This window comes from Ranitomeya imitator, chromosome 1 (genome assembly GCF_032444005.1).
Source record: "Ranitomeya imitator isolate aRanImi1 chromosome 1, aRanImi1.pri, whole genome shotgun sequence".
Lineage (NCBI taxonomy): Eukaryota > Metazoa > Chordata > Amphibia > Anura > Dendrobatidae > Ranitomeya > Ranitomeya imitator.
Genome location: NC_091282.1, coordinates 811,003,048 through 811,023,117, shown reverse-complemented (window position 1 = coordinate 811,023,117; position 20,070 = coordinate 811,003,048). Strand labels below are relative to the sequence as shown.

Below are 20,070 nucleotides of genomic sequence, written 5' to 3'. Positions count from 1 at the left end.
TGTGATAGTGGCCCATTAGCAAGCAGTTTGTATAGCGTTTTACCTGACTGGAGTCTGTGATTCTTTTAGGGCTCCCTGCACAAATCATCCCATCAGACAATCCAGGGTAGTAACGGTGACACAACCGGCGGCTAACAATAGTGACATTCGTCTCAAATAATTTATCTGTGTCACGTGTCCGGTCAATTAGTCCCCAGCCTGCGATACTGCATGGTGTATCTTTTGGAAGGTCACTGCTACTGGAAGGAAGAGGAATTGTCTGTACATATTCATTTAACACAGCCCGAGATGAAAGCTAGTAGGAGGAGAAACATAATGATGAGTATTACACATTTAGCTGGGTTATAAGAAGTACTGCTCAGAAAGATGTTTTCACTATATAATACTACATCTATTCAGTTCCATTACAACATTTGTGAATTTAGCCCCAGATCAAAATTGCTAGGTCTTAAATTTTAATTTTGAAAAAGGGGATTTGAAAGATGGCTTAAATGGTTTGACCAGTACCTGGACAACAACATGTGTTTAAAATAAGTAGTTCCCATTGTGAAATAAAAATAACATATTCTCACTTTGTGCACTGGGGCGATTTCAGCTATGTCGGCGCTGGATCTCCAGGAGCTCACATGACATTTTTATGCCACGTGAGCCCTGCAGGACTTAAATTGCATAACCATTTCACATGAGCCACCGAAAGACATGGCACCGGCATTGCTGAAATTTAGTCAGTGCAGAAAGCTGGTATATTTACATAGCTACACAGGTTGAAAAAAGACCTAGGTCTATCAATTTCAACCTTTCTCCCCCAACTGTACATTTTGTCACTAAATTATCTATAACCACCAATGTTACGTATATTGAGGAAATCATCCAGCCCTATTTAAAGGCTGTTATAATGTCTGCCATTACTACCTCTTGTGGTCGGGCATTCCACAGTCTGACTCATCTAATGGTAAAGAACCCTTTCATATTTAGCTGCCAAAATCACCTTTCCACCTGTAATGAATGCCCCCTGGTCCTTAGTATGGTCTTTGGAAGAAAAAAAAACACCAATGTCCCTCGGTGGGCTCTAATCTTTTGGTTAGCAGCCTGTTATTTTTACTTTACACAGGGGGACTACTTATTTTAAAAATGGATTGTCCATGTAGCGGACAACCCCTTCACAGAGGACCGTTAGATTTAAACTGACTGTTATTTTGGAACAGTTTTTCCTTTTTCTTTGTGCCCCTCTTCCAAAAGTTGTGATCTCCGGAAATAAAGATGAGCGTCTTCCCTTCAACCAACTGAGCAGACACCATGGAACTTATCTTACGGCGTTTGTTTTTTCTCATTTATGCCCACAAAGAAGGTCACAGCTGCAGTTTGGCTCAGCGTGTCCTCCTCAGATGAGTTCTGTCTCGTAAACACCATGTCCTATCCTGATCAGCATTACTGGAGCGCCGGGGCAAATGAGAAAAGCAACACTGATGGATCTGGCTCTCCCGCACTGCTGCTGCCGATGCTCCACTAGCTGCTTTCAGCGTGGTCATGTGAGACAAATCTCATCTTAGAAGAACACGCCGAGTCAGGTTGTAGCTACACCCTTTTCTGTGGATATTTGCTTTATCTCCTCTGTGAAACGGCCTTGTTTTATTGACCAGAGTCATAGAGGAGAAAAAATGTTCACAGAGCTGTTGTGCCTTGTTTGCCCAGTTGATAGAAGAAAAAAATTGCACCTTAACTACCTCGGATACAATTTTGGAATAGAGGACACAAAAGAAAATAAAAAAAACTGTTCCAGAGTCAGTGGAGCAGCTCCAGGTGGAGGAGGTACTCAATTTAAAGGGGATATCCGAGACTTTAAAAAAAAAGGACGTTGTTGCAAACAGAGCAACTATCTGTTGCTGCCAGCGCTAATCATTGACCTCTCCTGCCATAGATTCAGCTACTCTTTGTCAACAGTTCAGTAGTTTTTCTTCATCTAGACAGAGCGGGACTACTGGAGACTGATTGACCGCCGTCTCTCTGCTGTCTAATTGGCAGAAGCCGGCTGTCAATCAGCATGACTTCAGAAGTCTCGCCCTGTCTACAGGAAGAGAAACTGGTGCTCTGTTGGCAGGAATTAGCTGAAGCTCAATGACCGGTGCCGGGTACAACAGACAGGTACTTACCTCTGATAGCAACTACATGCTTTTTTTTTAAGTCCAGGAAATATCCTATAAAAGAAAAAATCCAGTGAAAGGTTTAAAAGAAGATAGATTTTTACACTGCAAACACAAACCTAAAAAGGTACAATTAAGAAAAAGCAGGAATTTCATGATATTATATCATTTAGATATGATGTATTTTTAATATTTACATCAGTAACTGAAAGATGTACCCAATACAGTAGCAGACACATTACCTTAGATAATTTGATAGACATATTGTCCCCATATACAGTGACATGGTAATACAAGGTGACGCCTGTCTGAACAGCATAAATAGCAGAGTAGAGTTTAACTAGTTGGGGGTGTAACTACAATGGGTGCAGGGCTGGACTTTAATTTCTCCTTGGTCCTGAAGCCTTGGAAGCAGCTAGGATGGCCCAAAAGGTCCCTTTGGCCAATATGAAAAATACAATTATATTGATAGTTGCAGGCCTCGCTACTAATTCAGCATTTGGGCCCACAACCTACAAGTTTTGTTACTTTCTACTAGTGCTGCGAGCCCTTAACCCCTTAAGGACCATGGGTATTTCCGTTTTTGCATTTCCATTTTTTCCTCCCCTTCTTCCCTCAGCCATAACTTTTTAATTTTTCCGTCAATATGGCCATGTGAGGGCTTGTTTCTTGCAGGATGAGTTGTACTTTTGAATAGTACCATTGATTTTACCATATCGTGTACTAGAAAACGGGAAAAAAAATTCCAAATGAAATTGCAAAAAAAGGGCAATTCTCCAATTGTTTTTTGGATTTTTTTTTACCATATTCACTAAATGATGAAACTGACCATCCAATAGGATTCTCCAGATCATTATGACTTCACAGACACCCAACATGTATAAGTTCTTTTTTTATTTAAGTGGTGAAAAAAAAATCCCAAATTTGTCCAAAAAAAAAGCTGCCATTTTCCGAGACCCGTAGCACCTCCATTTTCAGGATCTGGGGGCCAGGTGAGGGCTTATTTTTGCATGCTGATCTGATGTTTTTATTGATACCATTTTGGTGCAGATACAATTTTTTCATTGCATTTCATTGCAATGGTGCAGCGACCAAGCAAACTTAATTATGGCATTTCGACTTTTTTTCTAGCTACGCCGTTTACCGATGGGATTAATTCTTTATATATCTTGATAGATCAGGAGATTCTGAATGCAGCGATACCAAATATGTGTATGTTTGAATTTTTGTATTGTTTTATTTTGAATGGAACGTAAGGTAAGGGGAGTGATTTGAACATTTATTTTTAAAAACATCTTTTATATTTTTAAAAACATTTTTTTTTTTAATTTTGGCACGCTTCAATAGTCTCCATGTAAGACTAGAAGCTGCCGTAACCCGTTCAAATCTGCTACATACAGGCTATGATCATATTGCCTTTGTGTAGCAGAATTATTCACTTGCTATTAGCACCAACCACCGGGCGGCACTCATAGCAACCGGCAGTGACAACCATAGAGGTCTGCGTTAGACCTTTGGTTGTCATGCCAATCCATCAGTGACCTGTGATCAGTCACCAATGGTGGATTTCTGGCGCAATTGCCAGAAGCGCATGTTAAATGCCGCTGTCCGAGTTTGACAGCGGCATTTAACGGGTTAACAGTGGCGGGAGGCTCTCCATTCCTCCGGCGGCTCTTAGGGGCACATGACAGCTGATCAGATCAGCTGTCAAGTGCCGGACAAGGTGAGGGCTCATTGCTGGAGCCCGCACCAAACAGGGGGAGGCGTGCAATGACGGATAGATCCGTCATTGGACATTAAAGGGTTAAAATCTGCTGAACTAAATGTAGGTGGGTTGATAAAATGAAAACCACAGGCAAAGCTAGAGCTCTGTGAATGCTTACACAGCTTGCAAGAAAAGACCAGGAGGCCAATTAGGCATCCATGTTTTGCATCTTTTCATGAAGTTATCCACTTACTGCCAGTCTGCTGTTAGTATATAGATATATATGTTTACCTACTGTAACTGTCCTTAATAATTTAAAGAGAAGTAGAAAAGATAATTCTTACCTTCAATAATAATACATCATTGAATGGCATGTATTCTTCATCATATTCTGGGTGTATGTGATGGCTCTCGACTGCTAGAACCTGTTGTGTTTCTTCTGGCTGAGAAACATCATGAGCCCCAAGAATGACAACAATGTCCCTGAAAAATGCCATATATTGGAGTCATCTAAAGTTTCTTATATTTATATTTTTGCTTGGTTGTTTACATCAGCAAAATCATAGTAGACTCCTGCACATTACAGTGGATTTCTACAGAAAAGCTTTAAAGCAATAAACCTAAAAATGTAAAAATCAAAATGTATCTGTGTAGTTTGCCACATTAGTAAGTTGATAAATTTACATAATGATATGCCACCTTTCTGTTTTTGTGCACCTTTCAAAAAATCTATTTCTTTAGCAAGTTGTCTCCCTAAGACAACCCTTCTGCATATGCTCTGAGGGCTTATACAGCTCTGGTAAAAATTAAGAGACCACTGCATAATGTTCAGTTTATCTGATTTTTCTTTTTATAGGTACTGTATATTTTTGTGTAAAATATAAATTGTTATTTTATTCTATAAACTTCTGACAACACGTCTCCGAATTTCCAAGCGATAAATTTTGTATTTTTTTCTGACAAGGAAAAATGGTCAAAATAAAAAGAAAATCCAGTGCTTTCAGACCTCAAATAATGCAAAGAAAACAATCATTATTATCACAATAATAATTTAGAAACAACAATACTACTGTAATGTTTTAACTCAGGAAGAGTTCAGAAATCAATATTTTGTGGAATAACCATGATTTTTAATCACAGCTTTCATGCGTCTTGGCATGCTTTCCACCAGTCTTTCACACTGCTTTTGGGTGACTTTATGCCACTCCTGGCACAAAAATGTAAGCAGTTCTTCTTTGTTTGATGGTTTGTGACTATCCATCATCCTTTTGATTACATTCTTTTGATTACATTCAGGTTTTCAATGGGGTTCAGGTCTGGAGATTGGGCTGCCCATGACAGGGTTTTGATGTGGTGGTCTCTTAATTTATGCCAGAGCTGTAGATGACAGAGCAGATCCTCTTACTCACCATCTTCTTCTACTAGCCAGAGCACAAAGCTGTGGACAAATAGTGCCCATCAGCATGGCATACGCACCGGAAACAAGTGTTACATGGTAGGCCATTTATTTTAACGGCTGGTATATAATACCAGGTTTCTAAAAAAAGTTGTGGCTGCATTGGAAAGTGTGTCTACTACTAGCATTCCCTCTGCATTCAGCAGTTATTAGAACATAATACAAGGAAATGTTTCTATTGATGGGTCTAGACAAATGTGATTAAACATAAATAGCTAGTATTGTGAATGGTATAACCCAAAGAACTGGACTATATTAGGCTAGGGGGACAGTCAGTGGAAATACATGAGAAAAAAAGGAAGTAGAAGAACCGACCAAAAAAGTCCCAGTAAAGAAGATGGTGATTACAAATAATACTTTATTGAAACCAGGTAATAACAGGGGTGACAGAACAATGATAAAAATTATGTTTTAAACCCTTAACGACCGCCGATACGCCTTTTAACGGCGGCCGCTAAGGGTACTTAAACCACAGCGCCGTTAAATAACGGCGCTGTGGAAAAAGTAAATAGCGCCCCCCATAGTCGGATTTTCTCCAGGGTCTTGGCTGCCGGGGGTAGCCAAGACCCCAGAGAACATGATTCGGGGTTTTTTTACAGACCCCGCATTTGCAATCGCCGGTAATTAACCGTTTACCGGCGATCGCAAAAAAAAACAAAAACGCGATTTCTTTTTAATTTCTCTGTCCTCCGATGTGATCACACATCAGAGGACAGAGAATGGTGTCCCAGGTAGCCCCCCAATACTTACTTGTCTCCTCCGGTGCTCCTCGTGGCTCCCGATGGGCGCCGCCATCTTCAAAATGGCGGGCGCATGCGCTGTGCGCCCGCCGGCCGGCACGGGAGAATCTTTGGGGTCTCGGCTGCTGGGGGTAGCCGAGACCCCAAAGAACATAATCGGGGTCGGTTTTACCGACCCCTGTTTTGCGATCGCCGGTAATTAACTGTTTACCGGCGACCGCAAAAAAAAAAAAAAAGAAAAGCAAAGTGTAATTCTCTGTCCTCTGATGTGATCGCACATCAGAGGACAAAGAAATAGGGGGATTCGGGGACCCTATTATACTCACCAGTGTCCCTGGGTCCTCCTGCTGCTCCTCCTGGTCTTCTTGGCAAAAGAATATGGCGGGCGCATGCGCAGTGCGCCCGCCATCTGTCGCCATCTGCCGGCCGGCAGGAGAAGAGCAGTTGGGGCTAAAATTAGGGTTAGGGCTAGGGTTAGGGCTAGGGTTAGGGTTAGGGCTAGGGTTAGGGTTAGGTTAGGGCAAGGGTTAGGGCTAGGGTTAGGGCTAGGGTTAGGGATAGGGCTAGGGTTAGGGTTAGGGCTAGGGTTAGGGCTAGGGTTAGGGTTAGGGCTAGGGTTAGGGCTAGGGTTAGGGCTAGGGCTAGGGTTAGGGTTGGGGCTAGGGCTAGGGTTAGGGTTGGGGCTAAATTTAGGGTTAGGGCTGGGGCTAAATTTAGGGTTAGGGTTGGGGCTAACTTTAGGGTTAGGGTTCTTTCACACTTGCATCGATACGGGGCCGTCGCAATGCGTCGGCCTGACATACCAACGCACGTTGTGAAAAATGTGCACAACGTGGGCAGCGGATGTAGTTTTTCAACGCATCTGCTGCCCAATCTATGTCCTGGGGAGGAGGGGGCGGAGTTCGGGCAACGCATGCACGGTCAGAAATGGCGGACGCGACGTACAAAAAAAGTTACATTGAACGCTTTTTGTGCCGACGGTCCGCCAAAACACAACTGATCCAGTGCACGACGGACGCGACGTGTGGCCATCCGTCACGATCCGACGGCAATACAAGTCTATGGGCAAAAAACGCATCCTGCGGGCACATTTGCAGGATCCTTTTTTTGTCCAAAACGACGGATTGCGACGGATGCCAAACGACGCAAGTGTGAAAGTAGCCTTAGGGTTAGGGTTGGGGCTAAAGTTAGGGCTAGGGTTGGGGCTAAAGTTAGGGTTAGAGTTGGGATTAGAGTTAGGGTTTGGATTAGGGTTGGTATTAGGGTTGGGGTTGGCATTAGGGTTACGCTTGGGATTAGGGTTAGGTTTGGGATTAGGGTTAAGGTTAGGGTTGTGATTAGGGGTGTATTGGAATTAGGGTTTGGTTTGAGGTTAGGGTTGAGATTAGGATTAGGGGTGTGTTGGATTTAGGGTTTTGATTAGGGTTATGGTTAGGGTTGACATTAGGGTTGTTTTGGGGTAAGGGTTGTGATTATCGTTAGGGTTAGTGATTAGGATTATGGATCGGGTTGGGATTAGGGTTAGGGGTGTGTTGGGGTTAGGGTTGGAACTAGAATTGGGGGGTTTCCACTTTTTAGTTACATCAGGGGGTCTCCAAACACGACAGCCAATTTTTCTCAAAAAGTCAAATGGTGCTCCCTCCCTTCTGAGCTCTGCCGTGCGCGCAAACAGTGGGTTATCCCCACATATGGGGCATCAGTGTACCCGGGATAAATTGGATAACAACTTTTGGGGTCAGATTTCTCTTGTTACCCTTTGTGAAAATAAAAACTTGGGGGCTACAAAATCTTTTTTGTGGAAAAAAAAATATTTTTTTTATTTTCACGACTCTGCATTCTAAACTTCTGTGAAGCACTTGGGCATTCAAAGTTCTCACCACACATCTAGATAAGTTCCTTGGGGGGGGTCTAGTTTCCAAAATGGGGTCACTTGTGGAGGGTTTCTACTGTTTAGGTACATCAGGGGCTCTGCAAACGCAACATAACGCCCGCAGACCATTCTATCTAAGTCTGTATTCCAAAACGGCGCTCCTTCCCTTCCGAGCTTTGCCGTGCGCCCAAACAGTGGTTTACCCCACATATGGGGTACCAGCATACTCGGGATAAATTGGACAACAACTTTTCTGGTCCGATTTCTCTTGGGGGCTAAAAAATATTTTTGGGGAAATTTTTTTTTTAATTTTCACGACTCTGCATTCTAAACTTCTGTGAAGCACTTGGGCATTCAAAGTTCTCACCACACATCTAGATAAGTTCCATGGGGGGTCTAGTTTCCAAAATGGGGTCAATTGTGGGGGGTTTCCACTGTTTAGGCACATCAGGGGTTCTCCAAACGCGACGTAGCGTTCGATCTCAATTCCAGACAATTCTACATTGAATAAGTAAAACGGCACTCCTTCTCTTCCAAGCTCTGCGGTGCGCCCAAACAGTGGTTTACCCTCACATATGGGGTATCGACGTATTCAGGAGAAATCGCACAACAACTTTTGTGGTCTAATTTCTCCTGTTACCCTTGTGAAAATAAGAATTTGTGGGCGAAAAATCATTTTTGTGTAAACAAATGCGATTTTTTATTTTCACGGTTCTACGTTATAAACTTCTGTGAAGCTCTTGGGGGTTCAAAGTGCTTACCACACATCTAGATAAGTTCCTTAAGGGGTCTAGTTTACAAAATGGTGTCACTTGTGGGGGGTTTCCACTGTTTAAGCACATCAGGGGCTCTCTAAATGTGACATGGCGTCCGATCTCAATTCCAGCCAATTCTGCATTGAAAAAGTCAAACGGCGCTCCTTCACTTCCAAGTTCATTCAGGAGAAATTGCATAACAAAATTTATGGTTACATTTCTGTTTTTATACTTGTGAAAATTAAAAAAATGGTTCTGAATTAAAATGTTTGCAAAAAAAAGTTAAATGTTCATTTTTTCCTTCCACATTGTTTCAGTTCCTGTGAAGCACGTAAAGGGTTAATAAACTTCTTGAATGTGGTTTTGAGAACCTTGAGGGGTGTAGTTAGAATGGTGTCACACTTCATTATTTTCTATCATATAGACCCCTCAAAATGACTTCAAATGTGATGTGGTCCCTAAAAAAAAAGGTGTTGTAAAAATGAGAAATTGCTGGTCAACTTTTAACCCTTATAACTCCCTAACAAAAAAAAAATTTGATTCCAAAATTGTGCTGATGTAAAGTAGACATGTGGGAAATGTTATTTATTAACTATTTTTCGTGACATATCTCTCTGATTTAAGGGCATAAAAATACAAAGTTTGAAAATTGCAAAATTTTAAAAATTTTCGCCATATTTCCGTTTTTTCCATAAATAATCGCAAGTAATATCGAAGAAATGTTACCACTAACATGAAGTACAATATGTCACGAAAAAACAATCTCAGAATCAGCGGGATCCGTTGAAGCGTTCCAGAGTTATAACCTCATAAAGTGACAGTGGTCAGAATTGCAAAAATTGGCTCGGTCATTAAGTACCAAATTGGCTCTGTCACTAAGGGGTTAAAAATGTGTATAAAAACCACGGACACACACCCTGGATAGCAAAGTCATCCTGTAAGGAGAACCAGAGAGGCTATCACAGTATAGTCATGATGAACATAGGAATACGCGCAATAAAGTGAATAGCCAGATAAGAACAATTAGATATAGATTCTATAAGGATAAACAAAGTGCAGGTGCAATCGGTGATAGTGTAAATCAGTGTGTATTAGACAACTGAAGAGAGGTCCATATGCTGTTAGTACAGGGGTAGAAAAATAGATATATGTGAGACAGTGCTCATATTGTGCTATGGATTATAATAAATCACCTACCAGTGTAAGCCATGAGATGGTCACATAGTGGGATCTAAAACATTAGTGTGGCCTAAATTACAGGTCACTGAACCTTCAGGGACCTGCCTCCTATTTTAGATATTGGTGTTCAATGAGATTTAGATCAAGACTCATTGCTGGCCACTTCAGAACACTCCAGTACTTTGTTTCCATCCATCTTCGGTTGCTTCATGAAATATGTTTGGGCTCATTGCACTGCTGGAAGACCCATGACTTAGAATGCAAACCCTGCATTCTGGCACTGGGCACTACAATGTGACTTGAAATCCTATGATAATCTTCAGATTTCATGATGTCTTGCACAAGGCCAAGACACCCAGTGCAAGAGGCAGCAAAACAACCCGAAAACATCTTTGAAACTCCACCATATTTGACTGTAGGTACTGTATTTTTTTTTAGTATGCCTCATTCCATTTTGGCTTACTCACATACATTTTGAAAAACTGCAGTCTAGCTTTTTTATGTCTCTGTATCTGCAGTGGGGTCCTCCTAAGTCTCCTGCTATAGTGTTTAATTTCATTCAAATGTCGATGAATAGTTTTCATTGAAACTGATGCACCCTGAGCCTGCAGGACAGCTTAAAGTTGACATCGCATCACCTAGGGTGACCCAGTCTCATGCACTCCCCCTGAGTGACTGGACTGTGAGCGGTGTTTCACCACACATCACAGTACAGTATCAAGCGCATGCCTGCGGGGCTCTGCCAATGAAAGCAGTAGTGAGAGGGAAAGCATCTACAGCGCACACTGGGCTGTGACGTGCAGTGAAAGATGGCCCACAGGCCAGCCAATCAGGGGGAGTGCGTGAGACTGGGTCACACCTCAGTGATGCAAGGTCAACTTCCAGAGTCTGGAAGTTGATGTGACAGCATCAGATATCAACAGCGGCTGCAGTCGGGTGTCACGTGATTGGGACTGAGCAAGCAGCAAGTGTTGCTAAGAGGCAAATATGTCTGCATTAAGTATTTGCAAAAATACCTATTTGAAAGTTTTAAATCGATGTGTACAATATACATTGTAGTGGACCACTTCTTTAAACTACTCTATAGAAATCAGACATGCCTGCTCAGTGTTAAATTAACTGAAAAAAAGCCTAACTTAAGCCTCCCATACATACGAGACTAATGTTGCTAAATCTGCCAATATTGATGCAATTGCCCTACAGTCTGTATATGGTAGCACCAGACATTTTACTGTTGGGGTAAGTGATCAAATTGACTGCCAGATATAAGCTGTCACCAGTCATGTCTGGCAATGATTCTTTCATAGATAATACAGGAATGCTTGGCTGAATAATCATTCTTGTGTATGACTGAGCCCGCGAGGTGGCCATTGTTTAGTCAACAGCCATCTAATGCAGTGTTGGGATTCAGGCAGTTGTCCCTGGTTTTGTGGAACTGCTTGTTAAAATAAAATAACAGGTGGCTTCTCGAACTAGCAAGATGCAGTGTCCCAATCAGGTTCCCTGGCCCGCAATTTCAACTGAATGTGCATCCCCGTAGCCACCCACTTCCTGCACTGCAATAGTTAACAGCTGCCAGCCGATCAGAGGCTAGCAGCTGATGTCGACGGCGTATGACGCCTGCCATGCTCCAGCCTGTCCGCACCACATTTCAAGAAGGAAGAGGACACCGCTGGGCTGTGGCCAGGTAAGAAGAAACTATTTTTTTTCACTGAAAATCCGCAATATGGGGGACAGTCAAATGGGGACCAGAATGGAGATTTATGGGGCCAGGATGGAGACATATGGGGCCAGGATGGACACATATGGAGCCAGGATGGGGACATATGGGGCTAGGATTGAGACATATGGGGCCCAGGATGAAGAACATATGGGGACAAGGATGGGGGACAGATGGGAGACATATGTGGACCATGATGGAAGATATAGGGGCACAGGATGGGGAAAATGATACATTAAGGGGCCCAGGATGAGGGGCATTAAAGAAGGGGCCTGTCCTGGTTCTCCTCCTACCTTTCTGACCGCTCCTTCAGTGTTCTGTTCTCTGGCTCCACTTCATCTCCTCTTCCTCTCACTGTTGGGGTACCTCAGGGCTCAGTCCTTGGCCCCCTTCTGTTCTCTCTCTACACGGCCCCAATTGGACAGACCATCAGCAGATTTGGCTTTCAGTACCATCTTTATGCCGACGACACACAACTATATACGTCATCCCCTGACCTTACCCCCGCTGTACTACAGAACGCCACTGACTGTCTGTCCGCAGTCTCCAACATCATGTCCGCTCTCTATCTGAAACTCAACCTCTCCAAAATTGAACTTCTTCTGCTCCCACCATCTACTAACCTCCCTAAATCTGACATTTCCCTCTCCGTGGGTGGCACCATAATAACACCCCGGCAGCAGGCACTCTGTCTGGGTGTTATGTTTGATTCCGATCTCTCCTTCACCTCCCATATACAATCTCTAGCCCGCTCGTGCCGCTTACACCTAAAGAACATCTCTAGAATCCGCCCTTTTCTCACCATGGAAACGGCTAAAACCCTCACTGTCGCCCTGATCCACTCCCGCCTGGACTACTGTAACGCTCTATTAATTGGCCTCCCCCTCACTCGACTTTCCCCTCTCCAGTCCATCCTTAATGCAGCAGCCAGGGTCGTCCATCTGCATAATCGTTACTCGGACGCGTCCGCTCTTCGCCAGTCGTTACACTGGCTACCCATTCATTACAGGATACAATCCAAGTACTTGTTCTCACCCACAAAGCTGTCCACAGTGCGGCACCCCCTTACATCGCCTCCCTCATTTCTGTCTATCAGCCTAACAGACCACTGCGCTCTGCAAATGACTTTCAATTAACCTCTGCACTAATCCGTACCTCCCACTCCCGACTCCAAGACTTCTCCCGTGCTGCGCCAATCCTCTGGAATGCTCTACCCCAAGATATTAGGACCATCCATTATTTGCATAGTTTTAGGCGCTCGCTCAAAACACATTTGTTCAGAGCAGCCTATCACGTTCACTAATCAAAGTTATGTTATGTTTGTGTGTGTGTAGCCCATTCACTATCCCCATCTATTCCCCAACCCCTGAAGATGGCTGGACCATGATTGTAAATACATCATTGTAAATACACACCTGTACTTTGCATCTCCCCCACCTCATTGTAGATTGTAAGCTCTCACGAGCAGGGTCGTCTTATTTTGCTTTAATTATTGTATTGTTAACGTTGTTACTTATGACTTTTGTGTTTGAAACTGTTAAACTGTAAAGCACTGCGGAATATGTTGGCGCTATATAAATAAAGATTATTATTATTATTATTATTATTATTAAGGGGCCCATAAAAGACTGTATTTTAGGAAGATGCCAGGATGGAGGGCATTATTACAGGAAGGGCCCGGAATAAAGGACATTATAACCATAGAGGCTAATTAAGGGATATTATTACTGCTGTGATGTATTTTATTTTTAAGGATACTGTTTCCAATGGGGGTCCTGTTACTGTCCAGGGTGGCACTTTGTTGCTTTTTTTTGTTCATCTGATGAAGAGTAGAATCTGTGTAAAAAGTAGGGAATGTGATTTAGAAGTTATCAGCTATAGATGATTGTGTGTTATTTTCTGTAGAGACGAGTCCTGGCTGGAAGAAGTGATGGCGGTCTGCACTGGCTGAAGAAGAAAAGCAAAAAGAATCCCTTCAACTACAGATGGCACTGGTAAGTATCTGTGTTATCTGTACATTTACACTGTACAATATATAGTTTATGAAGAGCTCCTGTATATAATGTCACTGGTAATCCCTATATTACCTGTACACTGATACTATACACAGAGCTCCTATGTATAGTGTTACTAGTGATCACTGTATTACCTGTACACTATACACTATATACAGAGCTCCTGTGTATAATGCCACTGGTAATCACTATAGTACCTGTACTGTTATGATCTGGTGGCCTTGGAGCAGCATGAGACGTACTCTGGAGAAGGTGGTCCCTGTACTGACCGCAAACCCTGAACCTAGCAGCGCAACTAAAAGTAGCCATGGGGGGTACCTAACGCTCCCTAGACCCCTCGACACAGCCTAAGAACTAACTACCCCTAAAGACAGAAACAGGAAACCTATCTTGCCTCAGAGAAAATCCCCAAAGGATAGATAGCCCCCCACAAATATTGACTGTGAGAGGAGAGGGAAATAACATACGTAGATATGAAATCAGATTTAGCATAGGAGGCCATACTAGCTAAAAAGAAAGAATAGAACAGAGTACTATGCAGTCGGTATAAAAACACTAGAAAATATCCACCGCAGAAAATACGGATCACCACATCTGACTAAAGACATGGGGGGTATATCTGCATCAACAGAGAAATAGCTAGGCTGCAAAAAATCCTTCAAAGACCAAGCTGGACAAGACAAAAACATGAAAATGCACAGAACTATAAGGTCCACTGCAGGTGGACAGCAAAAACAAAGCCAGGACTTATCTTTGTAGAAAAACACAGCAAACTGGAGAGACCAGCAGGGAAGTGAATCCTTCAAGAACAATGGACAACTGGAACTGACTAAAGGATCCAGGAAAGCTATATACCCCAGTCAGTTTTGCAATTAGTAGATACACCTGTCCACTCCTGCGGTCCAGGCATTACCCTCTACAACCACCGGAGGGAGCCCAAAAGCTGAATTCACAACAGTACCCCCCCTTGAGGAGGGGTCACCGAACCCTCACCAGAGCCCCCAGGCCGATCAGGATGAGCCCGATGAAAGGCACGAACCAAATCAACGGCATGGACATCAGAGGCAGAAACCCAAGAATAATCCTCCTGGCCATAACCCTTCCACTTGACAAGGTACTGAAGCTTCCGCCTCGAAAGACGGGAATCCAAAATCTTCTCAACAACATATTCCAACTCCCCATCGACCAATACAGGGGCCGGAGGATCAACAGAGGGAACAAGGGGCTCCACATATTTCCGCAACAAAGATCTATGGAAGACATTATGAATAGCAAAAGAGGCCGGAAGCGCCAGGCGAAAGGACACCGGATTAATAATCTCAGAAATCCTATAAGGACCAATAAATCGAGGCTTAAACTTAGGGGAAGAAACCTTCATAGGAACATGACGGGAAGATAACCAAACCAGATCACCAACTCGAAGCCGGGAACCAACACACCGACGATGGTTAGCAAAACGCTGAGCCTCCTCCTGAGACAGCACCAAATTGTCCACCACACAAGCCCACATCTGCTGCAACCTGTCGACCACAGAATCCACACCAGGAAGGTCAGAAGGCTCAACCTGCCCAGAAGAAAACGAGGATGAAAACCAAAATTACAAAAAAAGGCGAAACCAAAGTAACCGAACTAGCCCGATTATTAAGGGCAAACTCGGCCAATGGCAAAAAAGCCACCCAATCATCCTGATCAGCAGACACAAAGCATCTCAAATAGGTCTCCAAGGTCTGATTAGTTCGCTCAGTCTGGCCATTTGTCTGAGGATGAAATGCAGAGGAAAAAGACAAATCAATGCCCAGCTTGGCACAAAAGGCCCGCCAAAACCTGGAAACAAACTGGGAACCTCTGTCGGACACAATATTCTCCGGAATACCATGCAAACGGACCACATGCTGAAAAAACAACGGAACCAAATCAGAAGAAGAAGGCAATTTATTCAAAGGCACCAAATGAACCATCTTAGAAAATTGGTCACAGACAACCCAGATAACCGACATTCTTTGGGAAACAGGAAGATCGGAAATAAAATGCATAGAAATATGCGTCCAAGGTCTCTCAGGGACCGGCAATGGCAAAAGCAACCCACTAGCGCGGGAACAGCAAGGCTTACCCGCGCACAAATCCCACAGGACTGCACAAAAGAACGCACATCCCGTGACAAAGAAGGCCACCAAAAGGACCTACCAACCAAATCTCTGGTACCAAAAATCCCAGGATGGCCAGCCAACACAGAACAATGAACCTCAGAAATCACTTTACTAGTCCATCTATCAGGAACAAACAGTTTCCCCACAGGACAACGGTCAGGCTTATCAGCCTGAAATTCCTGAAGAACCCGTCGCAAATCAGGGGAGATGGCAGAAAGAATCACCCCTTCCTTCAAAATGCCGACCGGCTCAAGAACCCCAGGGGAATCAGGAAAATAACTCCTAGAGAGGACATCCGCCTTAACATTCTTAGTACCAGGAATGTACGAGACCACAAAATCAAAACGGGAGAAAAACAGGGACCATCGAGCCTGTCTAGGATTCAGCCGTTTGGCAGACTCGAGGTAAATCAGATTCTTATGATCGGTCAGGACCACAATACGGTGCTTGGCCCCCTCAAGCCAATGTCGCCACTCCTCAAATGCCCACTTCATAGCCAACAACTCCCGATTGCCAACATCATAATTGCGTTCCGCAGGCGAAAACTTCCGAGAAAAGAAGGCACACGGTTTCATCAAGGAACCATCAGAATTCCTCTGAGATAAAACGGCCCCTGCCCCAATCTCAGACGCGTCAACCTCAACCTGAAATGGAAGAGAAACATCTGGCTGACGCAACACAGGGGCAGAAGTAAATCGGCGTTTAAGCTCCTGAAAGGCAGAAACAGCCGCGGAGGACCAATTCGTCACATCAGCGCCTTTCTTGGTCAAATCGGTTAGAGGTTTAACCACACTGGAGAAGTTGACAATGAAACGACGATAAAAATTAGCAAAGCCCAAAAATTTCTGAAGGCTTTTCACAGATGTGGGCTGAATCCAATCATGAATGGCCTGAACCTTAACCGGATCCATTTCTATAGATGAGGGAGAAAAAATGAAACCCAAAAAAGAAACCTCCTGCACTCAAAAGAGGCACTTTGACCCCTTCACAAATAAAGCATTATTATGGAGGATCTGAAATACCATCCTGACCTGTTTCACATGAGACTCCCAATCATTGGAAAAAATCAAAATATCATCCAAATATACAACCATGAATTTATCAAGATAACTCCGAAAGATATCATGCATGAAGGATTGGAACACAGATGGGGCATTAGAGAGTCCGAATGGCATCACAAGGTATTCAAAATGGCCTTCGGGCGTATTAAATGCAGTTTTCCATTCGTCACCCTGCTTGATACGAATAAGATTATATGCCCTTCGAAGGTCAATCTTAGTAAACAAGCTAGCCCCCTTAATCCTAGCAAACAAATCAGTAAGCAAAGGCAAGGGGTATTGAAATTTAACCGTGATCTTATTCAAGAGGCGATAATCAATACAGGGTCTCAAGGAGCCATCCTTCTTGGCAACAAAAAAGAACCCCGCTCCCAACGGTGAAGAAGATGGCCGAATATGCCCTTTCTCCAAAGACTCCTTAATATAGCTCCGCATGGCGGTATGTTCAGGCACAGACAGGTTGAAAAGTCGGCCCTTAGGGAACTTACAACCTGGAATCAAATCAATAGCACAATCACAGTCTCTATGCGGTGGAAGGGAACTGGATTTGGGCTCATCGAATAGATCCTGGAAGTCAGACAAAAACTCAGGAACTTCAGAAGAGGGGGGAGAGGAGATTGACATCAAAGGAACCTGATCATGAAGCCCCTGACAACCCCAACTAGTCACAGACATGGATTTCCAATCTAACACCGGATTATGTAGCTGCAACCATGGAAAACCCAGCACAATATCATTATGCAAATTATGCAACACCAGAAAACGACAATCTTCCTGATGGGCTGGCGTCATGCGCATGGTCAGCTGTGTCCAAAACTGAGGTTTATTTTTAGCCAACGGTGTAGCATCTATGCCCCTCAAAGGAATAAGGTTCTGCAAAGGCTGCAAGGGAAAACCACAATGTCTGTTAAATTCTAAGTCCATTAAGTTCAGAGCGGCGCCTGAATCCACAAATGCCATGACAGAAAATGATGATAATGAGCAGATCAAGGTCACAGATAACAGAAATTTAGGTTATATAGTACTGATGGCAACAGAACTAGCGATTCTCTTAGTACGCTTAGGGCAATCAGAAATAACATGAGCAGAATCGCCGCAGTAAAAACACAACCTATTCTAACGCCTGAATGTTTGACGTTCAGCTCCAGACAAAATCCTGTCACACTGCATAGGCTCAGGGCTCCGCTCAGAGGACAACGCCACAGTGTGCACAATTCTGCGCTCACGCAAGCGCCGATCATTCTGAATGGCCAGAGACATAGAATCACTCAGACCAGCAGGCGTGGGGAACCCCACCATAACATCTTTAACGGATTCAGAAAGACCCTTTCTGAAAATTGCCGCCAAGGCATCCTCATTCCATTTAGTCAGTACAGACCATTTTCTAAATTTCTGGCAATATAATTCTGCCGCTTCTTGACCTTGACACAGGGCTAACAAGATTTAGTCAGCCTGATCCACAGAATTAGGCTCATCATACAACAACCCCAATGCCTGAAAGAACGAATCAACATTAAGCAAAGCAGGATTGCCAGATTCCAGGGAAAATGCCCAATCCTGTGGGTCACCACGCAGCAGAGATATGATGATTTTAACCTGCTGAATAGGATCACCAGAAGACCGGGGTCTTAATGCAAAAAACAGTTTACAGTTATTTTTGAAACTCAAAAATTTGGATCTGTCACCAAAGAATAAATCAGGAGTGGAAATCTTAGGCTCTAAGGCAGGAGTCTGAACAATGAAATCTGAAATACCCTGTACCCTAGCAGCAAGCTGATCCACCCAAGAAACTAACTCCTGAACATTCATGTTAATACTAGACTCCGTAGCCACCCAGAGGTAAAGAGGGAGGAACAGACCAAACAGGCTAAGGAAAAAAAATGGCTCAAAATCTTTCCACCCTTCTTCTGAGATGCAATTAACTCATTGTTGGCCAGTTGTACTGTTATGATCTGGTGGCCTTGGAGCAGCATGAGACGTACTCTGGAGAAGGTGGTCCCTGTACTGACCGCAAACCCTGAACCTAGCAGCGCAACTAAAAGTAGCCATGGGGGGTACCTAACGCTTCCTAGACCCCTCGACACAGCCTAAGAACTAACTACCCCTAAAGACAGAAACAGGAAACCTATCTTGCCTCAGAGAAAATCCCCAAAGGATAGATAGCCCCCCACAAATATTGACTGTGAGAGGAGAGGGAAATAACATACGTAGATATGAAATCAGATTTAGCATAGGAGGCCATACTAGCTAAAAAGAAAGAATAGAACAGAGTACTATGCGGTCGGTATAATAACACTAGAAAATATTCACCGCAGAAAATACGGATCACCACATCTGACTAAAGACATGGGGGGTATATCTGCATCTCCAGAGAAATAGCTAGGCTGCAAAAAATCCTTCACAGACCAAGCTGGACAAGACAAAAACATGAAAATGCACAGAACTATAAGGTCCACTGCAGGTGGACAGCAAAAACAAAGTCAGGACTTATCTTTGTAGAAAAACACAGCAAACTGGAGAGACCAGCAGGGAAGTGAATCCTTCAAGAACAATGGACAACTGGCACTGACTAAAGGATCCAGCAAAGCTATATACCCCAGTCAGTTTTGCAATTAGTAGATACACCTGTCTACTCCTGCGGTCCAGGCACAACTGCTTACCCTCTACAACCACCGGAGGGAGCCCAAAAGCTGAATTCACAACACTGTACATTATACGCTATTTACAGTGCTCCTGTGTATTGTGTCACTGGTGATCACTATATTACTTGTACATTATAGGCTATATACAGAGCTCCTGTGTATAATATCACTGGTGAGTCACTGCATTACCTATACACTATACACTGTATACTATATACAGAGCTCTTGTGTATAATAGCAATTATGTAATATTAGTGTTATTTGAATTGTGGTTTTATTTTTTTTGCTTTCTATTAATAATCAGTATTATAGTATTTGGTCACTATGTGGGTGTAAATATGTGTTCTGGTCACAGTGTGGTGATATTTATCCAATGTATGTGGTATTATTTGGTCATTATGTGGTGGTAATATGTAGTCTGGTCATGGTGGGATATTATTTTGCACATATTTGCGGCTGAGGCCAGAGATGAGTTGCAGCAGACAGTTGAATTAACAGATGGACAGGTGGTCATCCTTTCCTATTTGAGCAGGTTCCTTTGGTACTAATTTTCAAAACTTGTTGAAAACCTTTTAAAACTATCCACCATACTAAGAAGTGACTGACAGTGACTGGGACAATGTGTGCTAGACAGGAGGCAAT

General features: G+C 43.3%; 1 protein-coding gene across 1 annotated transcript in view; it reads right to left on the bottom strand.

The window, feature by feature from the left end:
- The window catches only part of LOC138649215 (mast cell protease 1A-like), a 40,991-nt gene that overhangs the window by 10,920 nt on the left and 10,001 nt on the right, over positions 1–20,070 (bottom strand). The window contains exons 3-4 of the mRNA XM_069739422.1: positions 4,191–4,329; positions 44–295 (exon numbers count right to left, since the gene is read on the bottom strand). Coding sequence (XP_069595523.1) covers positions 44–295; positions 4,191–4,329 — 391 coding nt within the window. The remainder of the gene's footprint in view (positions 1–43; positions 296–4,190; positions 4,330–20,070) is intronic.